The 21,479-nt window shown below is 43.1% G+C and overlaps 1 protein-coding gene across 1 annotated transcript in view; it reads left to right on the plus strand.

Moving 5' to 3' along the window:
- plekhh3 (pleckstrin homology, MyTH4 and FERM domain containing H3) overlaps window positions 1-21,345 on the plus strand; it is a 39,901-nt gene extending 18,556 nt beyond the window's left edge. Inside the window, exons 4-13 of the mRNA XM_050068656.1 lie at window positions 3,872-4,054; window positions 5,348-5,505; window positions 8,946-9,069; window positions 9,677-9,974; window positions 12,999-13,206; window positions 14,069-14,196; window positions 14,807-14,927; window positions 15,371-15,859; window positions 16,007-16,198; window positions 17,747-21,345. Of these exons, the coding sequence (XP_049924613.1) occupies window positions 3,872-4,054; window positions 5,348-5,505; window positions 8,946-9,069; window positions 9,677-9,974; window positions 12,999-13,206; window positions 14,069-14,196; window positions 14,807-14,927; window positions 15,371-15,859; window positions 16,007-16,198; window positions 17,747-17,917 (2,072 nt within the window). The 3' untranslated portion in view covers window positions 17,918-21,345. The remainder of the gene's footprint in view (window positions 1-3,871; window positions 4,055-5,347; window positions 5,506-8,945; window positions 9,070-9,676; window positions 9,975-12,998; window positions 13,207-14,068; window positions 14,197-14,806; window positions 14,928-15,370; window positions 15,860-16,006; window positions 16,199-17,746) is intronic.
- The last annotated feature ends 134 nt before the right edge of the window (window positions 21,346-21,479 follow it).

Genomic DNA, 21,479 nt, shown 5'->3' on the forward strand with positions numbered 1-21,479 from the left:
ATTTGACAGGAATACTGTGTCTGTGACCCCCGTTCAACCCACAACCGATGGGATTCGCCTTTTGTTTCTGCTGCTGGTTGAAATCTGTAGGCTGCTCGCACAGCGTACTGAATGATTTAAGCCTATTTTGCTCGCTCAAAATTATTTTTAGTCGCAAATGCGAGTGCCGTGACGGACGGAGTAAAATATCGCCACACTGCCGACATTTTATTCCGCCCGTCACCGCACGCTGTTTGATTGCGTTATCAAAACACGCCGCTATTATTCGGCCTTGCTTTTAACTTATTCCACCGAATACCAAATGTGTTTTTTTTTTGCAATATTCGGCCGAATATATTCGGTTACCGAATATTCGGTGCATCCCTACTATTAACCAGTGCCACAACAGAATGAATTTTGTTTGTGTCTGTCCTGTGTTGTCTTGAACTCATCTCATATTGTCAATAACATTTCTTCCCAAATCGGCTTGGCTTCAAGTCAAAAGGCTCAAGTTGAGTTTCAAGTCAAAAGTATAAGTAACAATTGGTGTCAAAGTCTTAAGTCAAAATTCAAGTTGTTTTTTTATTTTGTCAAGCCGAGTCCAGAGTAATCAAATTTGTGACCTAAGTGTGACTTGAGTCAATGTCATATGGCTCGAGCCCACACCTCTGTTTTATTAAATTTAAAAGGCAAATCTGTCTCCCTTTTTAAAGTGCTTTTTCATCTCGCAAGTCCATTTACATTGTTAAAATTTCAAAATATGAATTCATGAAAAGCTTTCAGACACCATTAGCTGATCTATAATCTTATTCTTTAATAAGAATAGTGTAGACTTCAAAGAAATAGCCATATTGCCATAATGCCTGTCTGACTTTGGACTGTTTTTGCACAATATGCCTGCGGATTTGTTCTTGAAACAAGTTTTAGAACTGAACTTTGATGTGAGGTTTCATTTTATTTGCAATGCTTACATTTCATTATAATGTCATTAGAACTTCACAGAACAAACATTCAGTACTCAGAGACTGACAGGAGGCTTGCAGTAAAGAGATGGAAATGCACAGAGAGAGATTGTTTGCACAATCTGTGTTTGAGGGGGCAGGGCATTGGGGGTCAGGGGTCACAAATGAAACAAATTAAGGGCGAGCCGTGGCCCCCAGGGGAGACATTAGCAGGCCACAGAGATGGGATCCAGATGGGAGACCATGGGAGGGATATACAGGAGACTGTGTTGCTCTTTTCTCTGTCTGTCTCTCTCTTTTTCTGTCTTTCCTTATCGCTCTGTTTAAAGTCCCCAAAAAGAGCAGCATCTGTGGGACGTCCCATGTCTGTGACAGAGGCGTCAAGGTAGCAAGCATGCCCTTCTCTCCATGCCTCTCACCCAGTCAGCTTGTCTGCCTCCCCATTGCACATCCAGTCTGTCAGCTAGCTCAGCCTGACTTAACTCATGGTTTTTATTTATCCGTTTCACGTTGGGTTTTGATGCTGCGCCCCTCTGATGTGGTGTTAAGTACCTCCAGGGTTTCTGCTTTAGGCTATATTGGGTGGGTTTATGGTGGGTTCAGACCTTCCACTTATATCATATAGATGCATTCTTAAACAGGAAACATAGCCTGAGAGGCTGAGCCTTTGCCCCCCTCCTCTCTCTTTATTTTTATTTTGGAGTAGCAGCAGAGGCTTTGCACTGCCTGGGAAAACCACTTTGAGGCAAGGACGACAACAGGGAGAGAAGAGAAATGGGGGAGATGAAAGTAAATGGGAAGTAAGTGAGAGCAGGGGGAAGAAAAAAGCAGGCAGAATGAGGGCTGTCTGACAGGTGGCACGCAGCTTTCTAACCACAGAGGAAGCTGTGATGCTGGCGTGGTGTCATTTGCCGTTTTCACAGGGTAGGAAGCTGAAGGTACATTGCCTAATTGTTCCTTTAAAGCCACTCACAAATATGCATGCACAAGCCATATGAACACACATTCACAGCCACCCTACCAGTGGCACACTGCCCGTGTATGGCAGTGCCCTGCCCCCGCAGAGAGTCCCACCTACTGCCTGGTATTTGTCCAGGTGGCGTGGTGCAGTCCTCTGCCAGCCTCTCCATCAACCCTCTGGATGAACTGTGACCCTCCTATCAGGACTCTTCATTCCTCCTCCCTCTGTTTCTCTCCAGGCGGCATCTGGACAGAGCTCTGCCAAACTAGTTTATTTATCCACTCTGAGATTAAATATTTATTAGGAACAATTTGCACACATAGCTGAGGGGGGAGAAGGAGTTCACAGCCGTGGAACAGTGGATATGGGCTGTTGCAGTCTTTCCAAACCCTCAGGACTTTGGGAACACAACAGTCTTGCATAGTAGAGCCAGGCCTGGCGAGACCAATGGGCATGCCTAGCTGAGCCGAGCTGGCTGAAGGCATGTCTGCTTTACTCTCTTTGTCTCTCGTTGTCACACTGTTCCTGTACATCTCTTTCTCTCTCCCTCTCTCTCTCCCTCCTTTCTCACTCTGTCAACCTCTAAAGTGGTAATTATGTTGGCTGCATGCAGGCTTTAATGCCTATGCCATTAGCTGGCTGTATTTTTATCCCCTAGTATTTACCCCAACAAGGCAGTCTCATATAGACTGCTACAAACTTTATGGACAATTACATGCCTTGGGGATTATTCTTAGTGAAGACATGGTGCAGCAGCACTGGTTTAGTAGCTCCATGACTAGCCCACCTACCGACCAGACCTTTCAAGGGAAATGCTTGTCCTGGCACGTAGCTAATGTGCACATACAGTAAGGCTTTCTCTGATAGCACAGTAAGTAGGTGTGCTGGAAAGTATGGGTTAAGTTAAATCAAAATGCATTTTCATAATTCATCTTGGTGATTTTCGTGCTAGCACAATTGCCCCAAGACTCCAAGCAGGTGAAAACAAATGCTATTAATTGCTATAAGTTTGGGTTTATTTTGTTATTTAAAGTAAGGATATGAAGTACATTTCTCAAAGTGAAGGTTCAGCGATATGGAGAAAAACAAATATCACCTTTTTTTTTTTTCTAAACATTATTTTTTGGACTCTTTGGCCTTTATTTGATAGTACAGTGGTAGCGTGAAAGGGGGGATGACATGCAGGAAAGGGCTGCAGGTCGGAATCAAACCTGCAACCGCTGTGGCAAAGATGTCGCCTTTGTACATGGGGCACCTGCTCTACCAGGTGAACTACTCAGTGCCCCATATCACAGTCTTTTTGATGAAATACCTTAATATCAATATTGTGATGATACTGTAGGGTTGACAATAGGTGCTTTCACAAAGTATTTACACAATGTTGGTTGATAAATGATCATTAGTCATGTGGATATTATGACTAAGTGGGTAAAGGGAAATAAAAGAACAGCTAGAGCAGTGTGGTAAGTTTGAAAAATTACATCACTTTACTGTAATGCAGCCTTTAATGCCAGGAAGACAACTTATAATATTACAATATCCAAAATCTAAGACGATATCTAGTCTCAGATCACATTATCAATGTAATATATTGCTTGGCCCTATCTTATTTTAATTGTTTTGTCTGTCAGAGATCAGATAACAGTGAAAAATGTCCAAAGTCTAGATCCTCTTCAACTGTCTTGTTTTATCCAACTAACAGTCCAAAACCCAAAGAAATTTAGTTAACTATAAAACGGACAAGAAAAGGCAGCAGGCTCTGACATTTAAGAACATGCAATCATGAAATGTTTAGCTTTTTTGGTTTAAAAAGATGAGTTAAACCATAAATCTATTAAATAGATGTTGATTTTTTTTTTTTTCAACTAATCAATTTATCCAAAAAAATCATTGCATTTCCACTAGTAAGAGACATTGCGCTATTTTATTTTGAAGTTGATTTGTCATATGACGTGTGTCTTATTTAAAGGGTGGCTGCTGCGGGAGGTGCGAGGCAACTGGATCAAGCAGCGTCGGTACTGGTTCGTGCTGAGCCAGGACTCCCTTGACTACTACACCGGACCAGAGAAAGGAGCCCGCAGACTGGGCACACTGGTCCTCACCAACCTCTGCTCTGTCATCTGGCCAGACAAGCAGACATACAAGGAAACGGGTGAGGGGCACACAGACAGGCTGATGCATAGCTGACTCACACTTATGTATACTTGCCTGCAATCTCTGTACACTCCAGTAAGACCTGTGTGAATTTCCCGTGCGGTGATGTGATCTTAGACATTTTTAGTATGTTGGTCAGAGTTTTTTGATATGTAAGTGATGTCTTGTGGTCCCCTTTCCCTTCCCATGGGTACTGTAATTCTGAGTAAGTTTGGGAAGCCCCAGCTGTGTTGGTCTGGAAACCTCACATTTGAGTTGTCAATGGGGGCATCTCCCTTCCCTTTCTGGAATGAAAGAAACAAAAGGCATCTAAGTCTTTGCTAGACAGGAAGAGACACAGGAATGACTTGTCCTTTTTCAAGTTTCTGTATTACTCAAACATGTCGCTTTCTGTCTACGTCTGTCTGCCTGTCTGTCTGTCTGTCAGTGGAGGGGATTATGTCCTGCTGACTTCACCAAGCCACTTAAAATGTCCAAACCATTGTATAAACCCAAACCCAAACATAGTTTTTACTAACTCAGTATGCCAGGGGACTTTTCTGGACAGATGTGCACTTTCAATAGTGCCTTTGTCACAAGCTCTCCTGGCTGTTTCACTACTGCATAACTTTATGTTCCTCCTAAACCACAGAGAAAGTTGCATGAAATATTTACTTCCTCTGTGTATTTTCTGGTTGTCACCATGAAATATTAGTTCCCTTTAAGGGTTCCATCTTTGGCACCAGTGGCCCTTTACAGCAGAGTTAATGTAAGGTCACCAAACAGGTGCAAAGTAGGCAAAAGCAATACAACTGCGCCATAATCTCAGTTGTAAAACCTCTTAATTTTGGGTTTGTACTTCACCAAGAACCTAAACAAAGCAGGACATGGTGCCAAGTCACGTAGCAGGAAAGGCTGATAACAGACGTGGGGCTGCAGATCAGGCCAACCTGCCTGGGGTATGTCTAATACTTCCTCTGCACAAGGAGGAAGCACGCCTTTTTTCACTTTTATTGCAGGCTGTCCAAGGGGAGACTCACTGAGGGGGTTAACACTTCTGTCCTAACTCATCTATAGAATAACTGATGTTGTTTGGTTTTGGCATGGTCTGAGGTTCCTCACAGGCTGACCTTTGATCCTCAATGAAGCTGAGAGAGGAAGTCGGGGGGGGGGGGGGGTGTCACGCTAGACATGCGGGGTGTCCCGTGCAGAGAACATTTCACTGTTCTCTTCCCTGTTTACTTAAAGCACACTTTCAGATAAGGTGCCTTCAAGTGTCAATTATATAAAATGTTTTATGGGTTTCTTTCAGGCCACTGGAGCATCACAGTATATGGGCGGAAGCACTGCTACAGGCTGTACACCAAGCACTTCAATGAGGCTGTCCACTGGGCATGTGCCATCCAGAAAATCATTGATACCAAAGCACCAGTGGAAACACCAACACAGCTCCTGATTCGAGACATTGAGGTGAGCCACGTGACACACACAAACATATACACACAGTTGCTGTTGCTCCCCCCACCGCACTGTTACCATGGAAACTACACAGCATCATCGGGCCAGGAGTCCAGTCCAAGTTTCCTCTGCTTCCCTTTCTCTTTTGAATGATCTCATCTTATTCCACCACACAGGGACAGGACATAATAACAGACCTGAGCCAGACAGGTCATTTCAAGATAAAGGTATTTCCAGTTATTGAGTGTCCAGAACATGTGGATTTGAAAGGATGCTTTTTGCTTTACCTTCTCATGTGGAAGGAGAGTGAAGTGTATTTATGAAGGACAGCCATATTTTTAGGCCAGGGGTTGCTAGAGAACACAGCATGCTGGAATCTCATTGAGCAGACAGATGACTCGTCTTGCATCAGTCTACGCCTGGGGTGAAGAGAGGGGCAATTTTGGCAGAGGAGGGCTTGGTGTGAGGCAGCATGGACCAGATAAGCAGTCCTTTGCCTGGCCTCCTGTCTCCGTAATCTCCCAACGAGAGTCTCTAATCTCAAAGAAAGTGGTTAATCTGCTTGCCTCCGTCTGCCTATGTCTGCTTAGCCAGGAGGGGCCAAGATTATATTTTGAAGGAACAGAGGGGGCCTGCTTTTAAAGTGCTCCTCATTCATTGTTTTGCTTCTCCTCCTGAAGTCTCTTCCTCTGTCTCTCTATCTCAGTGTGTTGCTTTCTCTCACCTTTACAAGCAGGCAAACTTTCTCAAATAGGTGGGGTATTTTCCTTCTTCAATGTGAGATTAGGACTGCTGCTGCAAAAACCAAAGAGAGAATGAACAGAGGAGGCTTTGTGTGAACAGGACTGCTCGCTTATCTTTTAAGCATAGATTCATGTACTAGCCACAGACACAAGAGAGAGCAGGGATTGCAGTGTTAGCCTTGGACCTACAGCCAGAGGCCTTGTGTGAAAGAGAGTAAATGGAGAGAAGATCTGATGAACAGATTACATGGGTGAACTGCTCTTAAATCTTAAGTCTGCCACATGTTACATTTAAAGGACAAACAGACCGTGAAATTATTACCTAGACTTTTGTAACTCAACTCACAGCACTACTCTGACCTACTATAATGTAGCTGTGCAGTTTTCCTCTGCACTCAGGAATTACAAGCAACATTTCAGGTGTACTCAATATTTGTTTTGCTTTCAAATAAAGATAGATAATCTATCTTAATTTCTGGCTTGTTGTATTGTCAGACACCACTGGCCTTGTTATAACATTAGCAATGTTGCTGTTTCACTAGATCTTAGTAATGACTTTGATGAGCACATGTCAATGTTAATGTATACGTGATAGAAATGATGGACAAAAATGAAAACAAGATCCAAGTTGTTATAAATGAGAATTATCCTTAAAAGAAAAAGTTCTGCAGTTAGGGAAATATGCTTCCTTTTCATTCCAGTTTGATTAGAAGGTCGATACCACTCACAGGTCTGTATGCTAAATATAAAGACGAATGGAAACAGCTAGTCTGGCTGTTTAAATGTAACAAAACTGGCCTACCAGCACCTCTTAAGCTCACCAATTAACATGTCATTTCTCGTTTGTTTTATCCGTACATAAACCAAAGTGTACGATAACTTGTCATTATATGGAAGCTTATGTGCAGGGCTATTTCATGGCCAGGACCAGTTGCCAGGGACAAATAAAAAACCTGGCATTTCACTTGGGGTGGTACACATCCTGTGTTACACAGAGTTTTGTGTGCCTGATGCACATTCTAAGCAGCTTGCATCTGGATGTCTCGTCACTTTTTTGCATAAGCTAGCAAAACCATAAACCATGAACATTGTTTTACAAAGATGTTCTTTTGCTCCTTGTACTGCTGGCATAGCTGTAACTGTGACTAGACTTACCCGCAGAGTTTCAAATGACTTTTTAGCCTGACTGCTGATATATTGTCAAGTTGACCATCATAACATGGTAACATGGTTTAACATCTATATTCTGATGTCAGTGTAGTATCTGGCGTCATGCCCAAACAGGCTTACAAGGCAGTAGACCAAATATATGTATATGTGTGTGTATATATATATATATATATATACATAGATATATAGATATATATGTATGTATATATATATATATTTCCAGACCAAATATACAAATTATAGGAAAACATGAATAGTATGTTCTGTAGGCCTTTATGCTCGACATGCATCGAATAAACTGATCTTATATTTTATGAGTGACTATTATTCAGTTTAGTGTGCTGTATTTTCCGTGCTTTAGAAATTAAATCAGCCCATACTTTGCCACTCAGTTAACTTCTTATTTTCGTCAAACCACATAATTCAGGATTTTTTATGCATTCTTACTGAGGTGCACACAGGTTATCATATAAAGTATGAATGTGCACTCATTGGCTGAGACAATAACTGAGCTTGCTGGAACATGCATTTCTGTGTCCTGCAAACCCACACCCATTCAGGTAAAATACCAAGTTTTAGGTAGTCCCTAGTTGCCAGGCAACCAGTGTAAGATGGCAAATTGTCATTTTTTCGTTTCAGTTTTTAATTAGTGAGCTTTACAGGTGCAAGTAGGCAGATTTTGTTACCTTTGGATAGAGCCAGGGTAGCTGTTTTCCTGTTTTTAGTCTTTGTGCTAGTGTTAAGCTGCTTGTTGTAGCTTTATATCCACCGTGCACAGTTGAGAGTGGTATCAATCCCTCATCTAGCTTTTGGCAAGGAAGAAAAAAGGGGGTATTTTCCAAAATGCACTGCATTTGTTGGGAAGACCAAAGGGAATAAGAAACCTAACCATTTATGTACAGTGCATGCATTTCATCTGATGTTGTATGTTGTGCTGTATCCTGCTGCACGTGATTCACAGAGCAGCATCTCATTCCCACATTTCAAACAGACAAGCCTGTCACTAGTGTGCACCAAACACTTCAGAAGAATGTGTCAACTTTGCCCTAGTAAGGAGGGGGGGAAGCGGGCTGGTCTTGTAGCCAGAGAGAAAGGGTGGCTGGTTTGAGGGGGCTGCAGAGGCAGGAGAGAGCCAGAGCAGTGGCAACGTTACTAATGAGCAACAGGTGCTGGAGGGCAGTAGCATGGAAGCCATCTGTACCGCTGGAAGGCATCTATCCACATAAGCAGCAAAAGACACAAACACACGCACACTAAACTCATTGACACCAGTGGATAAAATATAACGTGTCAGTCATGCTAGTGTGGTTTGCTGGGTCATCACTTGACCTTCCTGCTGCTTTGAAAGTTGCCAGAGCCGAATTGTGACCCTTGTCAAATCGACCTCAGTAACCCCTGACAGACAAACACACATACTCAATCACCCACTCACTAACTTGCTTCCAGGTTGGCTGTAGGCATATTGAAGGCATATGAAAGTTTGTTCTTTACTTTGTCTGTTGATGTTAGCATCAATTTTTTTTCACTTGTGTGCTGTAGGAGAATAAGTTCAACCCTGAGGTAGTGGAGCACATCTACCAGCACAATCCCATCCTCAAGTACACCCAGGGCCCCCTGTATGCTCCTCTGCTGCCCTTTCCCTATGGCAGCCTGGAGCACACATGTAAGTAGTTAACATGTACACGTCATACATTATCGTAGCAACAAAGTTGCAAGTAAAAATATAATGATAATCATAATATTAATAATAATAATAATAATAATAATGAGAGATTTAGAATTCAACTAGATTACAAAACAGTTAGGCTCAGATCTCAGTGCTGATGGCTGAGTCTTTGTTGAAGCTGTTGTAATCTTGACTGTGTTAACAGTTATTTATGCTATTTACAGAAACTGACCACTCAACCCTGTATGTGTATGCAGTTAGCAAACCATTTCCTGTAACTACCGTTCAAGGGCTTTATTGCTAATTGGAAACCATTCTGATATCTGTTTGAATTGCTGAGGCAGCATTTAGCACAATGCAGTGCAGGATCTTACTTGGTCCGGTTGTGTCTTTAAAATAAGTGCAAACAGCGACACACCACAAGACAATTAGACAACAATATATGTAATAAGTAATTGTTTTATAGCTGAAACTTCTGATGTTTACACAAAACAATGTTAGCATCATACAGATATCCTGAAGTAGCATAGAAAAAATGAAGAAAACAAAAATAACATCAAAGTATAACACAATGTTACACCACTCCTCTGCCTCCTCTCTTCAGACCACAGCGGAAAAGGCTATGGCTCGGTGCGCGAGGAGGCTGTGAAGCTCTTCAACTGCCTGCAGCAGCTGGAATCAGCACGGGAGCCGGTGCCCATCATCCAGGGTGTGCTGCAGACCTGCCTGGACCTGCGGCCTCTTCGCGATGAGGTCTACTGCCAGCTGGTGAAGCAGACCAGCTACACGCCTGCCCCATACACAGCCGCACACCTCCGCTATTGGCAGCTTCTGACCTGCATGAGCTGCACCTTTCTACCTGGGCCCACCGTGCTCAAGTACCTGCGATTCCACCTCAAAAGGTAAGATGCATACAAAGGATACTGATGTTTGGCAGAGGTGATATAGTTGACATCAATGTTTTTAAGTATTAAATTCAAATACTGGCCTCAAATGAAACATGTACTGAGAAGTGAGGTGTTGCATACAAATTTAATCCCTCTCAGTCTTCACTTGAACTGTGTGGTGGTGTATTTTTCTTCAGAGACTGTACCCTCCCCTCCCTTTCTTCTTATTTTGCTGTGTTAAGAACATTCCTAGGTACAGTATACAGGTGAGTCTAGACTTTATAAAAACGTAGCCACCAGGCAGCAGACTGTAAGCAGCACGCATCCAAGAGAATGCTATGAAAATAGTGGACAAGGTGCTGGAAACTCAAGTATAGTGAGGCGCAATGCCTAGCAGACAAAGCTTGTTCCAAACAAGAGTGAGTCTGAGGTTGGCTTTCACTGTCTGTTTCCAAACAGCAGTGAACAATTCCTGCAGAGTGTACCTTTAAGTTGCAGAATGTAGCTTAAATAGATTGTTTTATTTACATAGATAAACTACAATATAGTCTGGAAAATAAGAAATGGCTTATGCCACGTTGAGGTTAGATTTATTCATGTTAAGTTTACAATAAATAAATTCTGAAGAAAACTGTTAACATAATTTCCTACTTGTAATTACAAATGGAAAATGTTCTTGTTTTTGCTGGCTCTGATTTCTCCCAGTGGGAAACATGACTTGTGGAAGACAGGAGAAAAACTGCAGCTAATCCTTTTGTTGACAGTTTTAAGTAATGGAAACCACAATTATAACAGTGTTTATTTTATATTGATAAAAATTACTTTTTTTTCTTAACATTTTTGTAAATGAACATACAAACCCACTGCCCTAAACTCCACAACTGTCAGCTGGTTGTCAACATAAATATGCACCATTATGTAAATGGTAAATGCATTTGCACTTGTATAGCGCCTTTCTAGTCTTCTGACCACTCATAGCGCTTTAACAAAACTTGTCACATTCACCCATGCACACACACATTCATACACTAGTGGCCAAGGCTACCGTACAAGGTGCCACCTGCTACTCAGTCTTTAAACAATCACATGCACTCAAATGGGAGCAGTTTGGGGTTTGGTATATTGCCCAAGGATTCGTTTACATGCAGACTGGAAGAGCCAGAAATCAAACCACCCATCTTCTGATTGGTGGATGACCCACTCTATCTCCTGAGACACAGGCGCTGTAGAGGATGTTATATATTTAGAAAAAGACAAAACTCAACAAACAAACTATCGTAAAATGAGAACTACAAAATAAATACATATTTTTATCCATTCATTGATTAAAATTCTAAACATGAAGCATGCCACTCCCCACAGAGTATGGCCTGTGTCAGGCGCCCTACAAAAATGTGTCCTAATATATCCATGAAAATGATTTTACACAAAAGTGGTAAGTGATCTGAGTGAAATGTGAAAACAAGTTGTAGCAACAAGATTCAATCCCATTCCCATAAGAATAGTACATCAGACTAGAAATCAGTATTTGGTTATTATGAGTGAGAACAGGTTGAATGTTTGCAGGTGAAGGTGAACCAGTAGTCTGTAGTAGCAGGGAAAACATGGGGCCCAGACAGCGGACAAAAAGCAGGCGCCAGCACCGCAAACCACCAGTTTAGATATAGTAGCGTGATATGCCTTCACATTGTTAGCATGTTCTCCCAGACAGATCCAGTGTTTTAGGGCTGGATTTACAGGTCTGAATTAGCCCCTCTGTCAAGCATGCTAATCTAAGTTATTAGCAGTGCTAAGCTCCTGCTACAGATTTTCTGTCTAACGCCATTCCATCAAACCACTACAGTTTTCTATCTATACGTTTGTACTGGGAATCACCCTCTAGCTAATGGAGTAGTCGCATGCAATGGCGATTCATAATAAAGCTGTGGAACTTGCTGCCCGTGTGTTTTGATACGCATTGCCATCGCTCTCACGCACTCTCTCACTCTGTGGATGTGTGCTGAGGCTGCAGCTGGGCAGAGCTAAGACTGGAGCTGGGAAGTGGGCCCAGAAACCCTCCTCCACTCCCCCAGTGCCCTGAGAAAACCCCCAGGGAATGTCTGCTGTCAGAGAGAGCAGGCCAGAGGAAAGAAAGCAGAGGAGGAGGAGGGGGCAAGAAAGGAGGAAAGAGCAGAGAGGGGTGAAGACAGAAGAGTATAGGAAGGATCACATAGACTCAGTGGAACATTCCTAATTATGTTTCAGCGGGACAAATCCCACCCTGTGGCCATATAGTTATGAGAGAGCAAGACATTGGAGGGAACGAGAGGGCCTCTCTCTGTCTGGCAGAATGTTTGAGGCCCTGTTGCTCCCCCTCTCTCTCTGTCCTCTGTTTTGTGTATTTTGGGATGAACATTGAAGTATAATTGTTTCCTTCCTATTTTTTTCTTTTTGTTTACACAGTGCTGAGCTCATGACTCCATCAGGTTGTTTTTCACACCTTTCAAACTCCCCAAAGTGTGTAAGACTTCAGGCTCCAGTTGAAGTGTGTGTCTACTGCTTTTGTGTCCCCTCATTTAAACAACAGCACACACACATATACACACCTACCACTCCTGGACACTCCACAGGGAGGAAGTGGCAGGTCACTCTGGTTCACAGGAGCGGAAACACCTTTTCCTGTTTCGTCCGCTACCCAAAGTCAAACATGTTTTCTTTGCCATTTTCCTTTTCTTTGAAGGATTGAGGGATGTTGAGCCTTTTAAGTCCCTAAGAGCTAAAGTGAGAACATTTGTCATTCCTCGCCTCATTGACTTTCGAGCACTGCCAACCCAAAGAAAATAAAGAACTCTGTTGAATCAAAAGGATGACGCAAAGTCCATAATCATAGCATAACACGTTACAGACTTTGAATCGCTGTTGACGTCACGAGCATTAACAAGTTCTCCCTTTTAAGTGTCGAATATTTTCATTTTGCTGGCAAATATCTAGAAATTCTAAATGCGCTTACACACGCACATGGTACGTTTCCACCCGTCTCACTCTCACTCCTTCTTGCAGGATCCAGAGCCAGAGTCCTGAGTCTGAGATGGATAATTATGCGTCATTCATCAGCGAGGCTCTGGAGAAGACCAAGTGTCGAGAGTGTGTGCCATCCTGGGATGAGATCCAGATGCTGATGAGCCGACAGGAGATGCTGTGCACTGTGCACTACCCTGGGCCCCTATCCTGCCAGCTGTACATCAGCTCACACACTACCGCCAATGAGGTATGGGCGCATTTATCTGTATTATACTTCATAGCACAACTTTTCTCAATCTTTCAGCGTTTGATTTGTTCAAAACATCCTAGCCTAATCTGAAGTATAATGACATTAATAAACAATCTTAACCACAGTAACTGCATCTCTGCCTCTTTTGTTTTCACTCTTAAAGGGACAGTTCACCCCGAAATCCAGAATACATATTTTTCCTCTTACCTGTAGTGCTTTTTATAAATCTATTTTTTTGTTTTTTGGTGTGAGTTGCTGAGTGTTGGGGATATTGGCTGTAGAGATGTCTGCCTTCTCCCAAAAATAATAGAATTAGAAGGCACTCAGCTTGTGATGCTCAAAGAAACAGACAGACACAGAAAATCATGAACATTGGCGATAAGTTAGTGTGAGTGTGGGACTGTCATGCACAAATAGGCAATAATAATGTAATGTTGTACTGCCAGCTCAGCTTGCACCACTGAGCTAGCTAAAGTAACAGCTCAGCTGAGGAGGACACAATTAATGTTTACGTCTCACGGTGTCAGGAGCACAACCCTCTTGTCCATCAGTAGACGCATGAATTCTAGGACAAGACATTGTCGGTGAGGTTTTCAAATGTATTTTATTTTTTCGCGATTTGAGGTCCACAAGCTGAGTGCCACCTAATTCCATTATATTCAAGTTAAGGCAAGCATGTCTATGGCCGATATCTCCAACATGCAGCAACTCACGCCAAAACGATATAGATGAATAGATAGCACTGAGGTTAAATTAAAAATATGTATTTTTTTTTATTTTGGGGCGAACGGTCCCTTCAGTGTTTAACCATTTATGTGTCCATCTGTTTTTCAACCCACTTTCCTTTGCTCGTCACCAGGTGGTTCGAAGGATGCAGGAGAAGCTCAGCCTGCAAGATAGTAAAAACACATTTGCACTGTACGAGCAGAATGCACTGTGGGAGCAGCCGATCGCAGGCAGCACTCTGATTGCAGACATCCTGACGAGGTTCGAAAAGTAAATCCCTGTCTTCACCCTGTAAAATAAAACAGACATACGGCGAGGAAGTCAGACACAATAAAACCAAGCAGACAGACAACACTATCAAAACACCTTGGCTAAGTCTGGCAGGAATCTGAGCTATTTGTCACTCGTTAGATGAATGCCAGCAGAGCAGTGGATTGTATATTTATCCTCAGTAGCCCAGCTCCCATGCTGAACATTATCCAGTATCCTTGATAACTGGTGACCTTGTCTGGTTTTGTTGGTCAAACATGACACCCTGCTGGGAAACTAGACTGGTGTCACTATTTCTGTCAGCAAAGCCAGCCAGTTGCTGGATAGCCAAGGTGAAGCTGATGTCATTTGGTTGTACAAGGCAAAGTCTCAAATGAAACAATAAAGCTGGAATAAAGGGGGCCTGTGTTTCATTAACAAGTGTAGACATCTGTGTCCTCACACTGCTCAGTGAGTAAACATGAAACTCAGCAAACCACCAAGTTACTTAACAATAATATTACACATTGAAGAAGCAATACCTTGTAACATATTAACATTTAGGCTTGTATTTTAGTATATTCGTTCCTTTTCTAACCCTCTCTGTTCCTCTTCTGTGCAGCCTTTCCACCAAAGAGGCAGAGTCTAAATCCCAATGGAAACTGTGTTTCAAGCTCTACTGCCTGTTGGATGCTGACAGCATATCAGTGGACAGCATTGAATATCTCTTTCTCTTTGAGCAGGTAATGGAGCAGAACTCAACTCCTCAAAGGGCAGAGTCCTCCTTTGAGAGCGTCTTTGTTATGAGTGACTGTTTCAGTGCTGATAATGAGATATAATTTATTGTCCTGCAGCGATTCATTCCTCGTATTTCATTGGATTATTATGTTTTTACTTAACAATCATTAATGTCTTATATGAGCTGTGATTGCAGTAAAGCACAGCACATAAAAAGCATGACTAAGAGCACTGGCTGTAGTGCAGAGGGGGCAAAAGGCAGCCAGCACTGGCTTCATTAGAACATTTTTCCCGAGGACTCCCATAAAAGAGTTATGGGACAAAATAAAACAGGGTGGGGTAGAAAGGATTGATGGCAGGACTGAGGCTATTACTGACAAATTGTACCTTCTTTTCCTCCTGTTCCTGTCTCTCCCTGTTTGTCCTGGCTTCGGGCTTCGTGCTGCAGTGCCATGAGATGGTGGTACGTGGCCAGTTGCCAGCCTGTGAAGAGGACCTGCAGGCCTTAGCTTCCCTGAGGCTTCAGTGTCTGATGGGTGACTTCAGCACACATGCCCCCTGCCCACCTCTGGACGAGCTTTTCCCAGGTCATGTGCTAGAAGCACGAGTCCTTATGTCCCTTTCTGCACCCCAAGCCCTGCCTCCTTGTCAGGTGGCAGCTCAGGGCTGCCCCACCACGCAACGCTTCCCCACGGGCCTCCTGGCAGGGACGTTGTGGAGCCACACAGCTACAGCAGCGCACAAGCAAAAAGTAGAGCAGGACATGCGCCTTCGGAGTCGGCTGAAGGAGGAGGCAGCGGCTGTCATGGGATCCATTTTGGAGCGTTGGAAAGGTCTGGCCGGCTACAGCCGCAGGGACAGTATGGCTGCCTACCTCACAATTGCACGCCAGTGGTCGGGCTTTGGATGCACTCTTTATGAAGTGGACTTTTATATTGTGAGTATTGTGATGTCACGCTTTAGTTTTATTGTTGGACTGAGAGATTTTGCTCCCTCTGTGCTTAAGAGTCACTAGGACTCTTGAGGTAAATTAAAGAATAACTGTAAGCTGTTTTGACATCTGCTTACCTCTTCCTCCCTCCAGAGTTCAACAGGGAGTTTTTCCCAGAAGTTGTGGCTGGGCGTAGCTGCTACCTCCGTGTCTCTGTATCGGCAGGGAGAGGCAGAGGCCCTGGAGTCCTTCCCTTATGGCCAGATCTGTTCTTACGGCGTATCTGATAGCAACACTTTCAAGATCACAGCTGGGGATCGGGATCTGCTGTTTGAAACCACCAAGGTATAGTGGGTCACACCACAGAATAGTACAGTATATACAGGCTGAGGGTTAAGACAGGGATACTCAACTTGCTTTGCCCGGGGGCCACTTTTGCAAAATGAGAGGAGTCTGGGGGCCAGTTTCTAGGAATTGTACGACATATAGGGCTTAGCCCAGATTTCTGTCAAGGGGTCTGGGGATTTTCCCCTGGCACTTTTTTGATAAACAAGCTCTAGTTTGATGCTTTTTATGCACTCTGACACCTTATTTATATTAAAAGTAAAAAAAAAAACATTAAAAAAAAACAAAAAACAGTGAGAATCCATTTATTTTAATTGTGAATTAGAAAATGATCGGCAGGCCACCTGGCACCTTATCGTGGGCCATATCTGTAAGTTAAGCATTACTGAGATAGAGGAAGTAAAATCTCTTATTACTGGATTCAGGATTCAGTTTGTGTACAGTGCAGGGCCAAGTGGCCTTATCACCATGCAGTGTTCTGCAGAGTAAGTGAAAGAAGCACGCTGTCTGCTCATGATACCCCCCCCCTCCTTCCAGCTTTCTGACCCACTTTAAAAACACTCATTAATTTGGTCTAAATAGAGAGCACACAACCTGCCCCTGCTCTCCAACCGATGCTAACCACCAAAAGTCTAACTTCCTGGCATTAAATGGCAACTGGGGGGCGAGTTTTATTGCCGTGGTTAGATTAAAATATTAGGCAACATTTCTCAGAAACATGGATGTTCTTCCAAACAGACATTTTTTGTTTCTAGTGGGGAACAAATCTTGCCTTTCACGGGGCAGATTTGCTTGCATCTTCCCACACGGAACAAAAAATCCCTCTGTGATCTCTCATGGGGCACAAAAGTGGCTTTTATTTATTTATTGGACACACAGGCGAATTGAAGCAGAGCCCAGTAAGGCTCCTACTTTTATGAACTTAAGGCCTTATATTGCAGTTACATGAATGTGCAGGGCTTTGAGGTCCTGGGCAGGAAAAAAAAAAGAGAGAGAACGGATTTGCAGGGGGTGATTATGGTTAGGCCTGGAGTTAATGGTGAGGGCGAGATTAGCTGCTCATTTAAGGGTTACAGTTAAAGTTGAAGAGTAGGTATAAGTTGAGACTGTTTTAGACCGTGTTCTCACACACAATGTTTAGGCAAGCATTAGCAGGACTAAAGGAAGGGTAATGGTCATGGTGGCTTATGGTGGTTTGGTGGTCATGTCCACCAAGGTCAGGGTAACGGAGAGACAGATGAACTTGTGCGCAGTGCCCTTACTTGTTTCTGCAACAGCTGCTGAACAAAATATGTCAAAGTGATGAAATATCCACACACTTGTAAGGCCTCTTTTTTCTGATCAAGGGGTGTGTGTGTCAAACAACATCATCCTCTGCTTCTGGGGGATCCAGTTTTTCTAACAGCTGGATGACATCATCCGTCTCCACCCTCCTGTGACAGTGCCAGACAGACACTGAGACTGCCACCAATCTGACCTCTCTCTCTCTCTCTCTCTCTCTCTCTCTCTCTCTCTCTCTCTCTCTCTCTCTCTCCCTCTCTGTCACAGCTGACTGAGATCATGCAGCTGATGAATGCGTATTTCAGTGCCATCCGTCGCCAGCGAGGGAAAGGGGAAGATGCGGACATCACTATAACAGACAGCACAGAGGTGGGATTCCGTCACCTGGCCTCAACACACACGCCCACCCTCCTGGAGCTGCCCTCGCACCCAGTTTGAGAGGGACCCATACCTGGACAACCCCCAACCCCCCACCATCCTCCTCCACGTATCCCCTATGAGGCCCAGCCCCAGTCCTCAGGACACCACGCCTCCTCCACTGGGAACGGCACGGCAGCCAAAACAAAGACAGGGCTGTTTTCGCTCCCCATCCGTGAAAATAAACCCTCGCTGAGCTTTCCAGCTGAAGGAGCTGGCCGATGGAGGAGGGAGGGAGAGGGGAGGGGACGAGAAGGCAAGGGGGTTCTGTTTTGCAAGTGAGGCCAGAAACCCACAGAAACCAATGCGGTTGCTGATGAGCTGTCACACACCCTCCACCCCATCCTGTCACGCAACCACCTCTGTTACTCTACATGGCAACAGCCCTCACCCCCCACCCCACCTCACCCCACCCCACCCCCCTCGACAATGTGAGACGTTGGCATGAGCCTTGCTACATCAGGGAGAGATAGCATCACAACAGTTAGGACTTATGGCAACAATAAGCTGTGGTACTCCCCTCATGAAGGTATGGCTTAGAGTGCAAACACTACTCTGTCTCTTTTCTCTCTCTGTCTCTCTCGGAGTGTGCCATATTTGTATTGCCTTTCCTAGAAGGCAGTCGTCCCTCATGCACTGCTGGATTAGTGTTGAGAACATTCAGTGACACACACGCACACACCCTCCCGTCTTTGGCTCTCTCTCTTTCACGCACACATACACACTCACTTTACTCTCTCACGTGCCCTTATGCTGACATGTTCATCAGAGACGGTCGGTTTTCATAAGGTCCCGGTCGGGTTTGCATTACCTGGAACTGTTGATGCAGTGAGCCATGTGAACTTGGAACTGGAAACAGATGTTGAACTCTGTAGTTAAGTCACTTTGGCTGCCATTGCCGTATAGACTCTTACCTATGGGATTATCAGTGTGTGTGTGTGTGTGTGTGTGTGTGTGTGTGTGTGTGTGTGCACGTATGTGTGTGTGTCTGTCTGTGTGTCTGTTTGATCAAGAAATACATTTCCTGGATTACACATTCAGGATCTGAGTTAACTGTGTCTCACAGAAACCAAAGGATTTTGGAGCTGTGTCTACGTTGTCTCCACCAAATGCTCTCATGTGTCCTTTGTTGTGCTGCTTGTCTTGGCTGTAATCCTTGACACGAAACTTGGTTAACACTTGACTGATTTGATAATTTTGCTTATGTCAGTTACTATCCTAATGCAGCTCTACTCTGCTGAAAATAACTGGTGCTTCTCTGTTTATTATTGTTATTTTCACAATGTATATATGATGGAAGAATTAAAATTAGAGTACACGTAAAACCGTAGTCAGATATCTGGATCTGAAGTGACGCCATATTTACCATGCAGTTCCCCGTCTTTCCCCTACAGCATTATATTGCTGCTGTGCCAGAAAACGAAAAATGCATAAGTATCATGTTATAACGTAAAGGTTTATCATCATAACAAGCTATTTTCACATTATTACAACGATTACAACAGACTCTTTATTCCTCCTGCACACCCCAATGCATATTAAAATCCTTCTCAGTGTACGCACACTTATCACAATATCATGCAGAATGTCACCATGTCTCAACCCAACAAATCAAGTCATGCAAATGAGCTGTATCCCTCAGTTTATCCTTCTCCGCAAACTGTTTTCTCATTCAAACGTGAGTTTCATGTTATAACAATATGTTATCACATTATAACATAAAATTTTAAATGTTTTTACAGTATAAGTGATCACATTATGATGTGAATAAACAGTATACTGTTTATCTTTAAATTTTGTTATAACCAAGCCCCCAGAAACCGCACAGGCTTTGAAACCAGTTTTCCTAGTGGCCAAACCCTGGAACTACAATTTCCTGGTCCGTCACGTGATGTCATTGGGCCTTTACACTTTTTCCCACGAACCAACATTAGGGAAGGGACGTCTGTAAATCAGTGGATACATTTTTTTGAGCATCACAACACCTGCAAAGTGACTTCATTATTGGGATTATCTGTTCTATCTGACAACATTTCCTAAGTCTAGAAGAGCCACACGATTAAATCATTTTATCCCCATTCAAGTTAGCGGAGGGCTAAACTGGAAGTTAGCAGCTCAGCTGACAGAAGTCTCTAGTGTGCTTGCTCTGTTGGCCCAACAAACAGAAGATCTAGTTAATGTTATACCCGGGAAGTCAAACCTTTTTGGCTTCATGCATCACTGAGCAACTTTTATAGGAATGAACGGGGCTCCGCCTCCAAGGCTGTATCCAGTTCTCTTTATACATCCACAGTTGTAACATGATAAGTTTGTATGTCATAATAATGTGAAAATATCTTATAATATGAAAATACTGTTATAACATTAAAAACATATTATTATAATGATCAACTTTTGACGTTATAAGGTGATACTCATCTTTTTCTGTTTCTGGTGTGGCAGCAATACGCATCTGTAGTTCCCTGCTATTTAAACAGAAATCTTTTTAATCAGGCCATGGATGCTTTTGTAGTTATTTATGCAAACTTTGCTTTTTTTGTTTTGTTTTGTTACTGTTCTTTATGTCTTAAATGCAGACCCAGATGTGTTTTGATATAAGGTTAACCAAAAGCCATAAAAGCTTTTGGTTCAGCTCCTTAAAGCAGTTCAGATGTGTAAATCCTGTGTAGCCCTGTCTTTGTGTTCACTGAGTATTCTTGTGAAGCCAAAGTTTTGCCAAGTCATGGGTTTGACCAATGGACCAAAGATGTTTTTTAAATAAGCTTTTATAACAAGAAATTATCCCAAAGCAGACAGATCCCCCAATTTTTATTTGACTGTTTTCACATTTACTCGTTTTTCGTTAAACTTGAATGTCAGACAAGTATGAAGACATCCTGTTGTTTATACACTTTATTTTAATGTAGTAGATGAGACTTTAGATAGGCTTTGTAAATATAATTTTAGAGTACTGTCTTCTTCACAACTCCATGTGATAACCAGCCTCAAGACTTAAATCTCACCATGAAAGGCCTTGACGAGTCATTGCACAGTCAGCCCCGTCTCCTGCTCAGAAGCAGGTCTTTGCTTTTTCTACTGCAGCTGCAGGCAGCTCCGAGCTACAAGTATGAAAAGAAAATAAATCACACTGCGGATGTTGTTGCTTTGTATTAAGCTTGTTTGTACGCTGCATGGTACCTTTTTATGTAATGTGTGTATAGTTAATTGCACTATTGTTTGTTTTTAACTAACTTGGAAGTGCAATAAAAACTATAAATACTGTATGTAATTAATAAAAAACAGCACCATTTTACCATAACGTCTTTGGTAATGTTCAGCCATTCAGTCATTTCCTTTGTTTCGTTTTCAGAAAATGTGCTTTCTTGTGCCTCGACTAGTGAAGCAGAGTAAGACTATTGTTTTCATTTTATAAAAGGCTGAAGTTTGGCGCCAGCAGCAGAGCTGAGAGCTGCCTCCCCCGAAGCTTTTCTGGTTAAAAACAATAGCTGGTTGAGCAAGCGTTGCTAAGTACCTTTACGTTCCCCTGTGGTAATGAGCCTTAACTGAGTTAGATGAACGGCCACCAGTATGCTGCAGCTCCAGG

The sequence above is a fragment of the Epinephelus moara genome, chromosome 18, assembly GCF_006386435.1.
Source record: "Epinephelus moara isolate mb chromosome 18, YSFRI_EMoa_1.0, whole genome shotgun sequence".
Classification (NCBI taxonomy): domain Eukaryota; kingdom Metazoa; phylum Chordata; class Actinopteri; order Perciformes; family Serranidae; genus Epinephelus; species Epinephelus moara.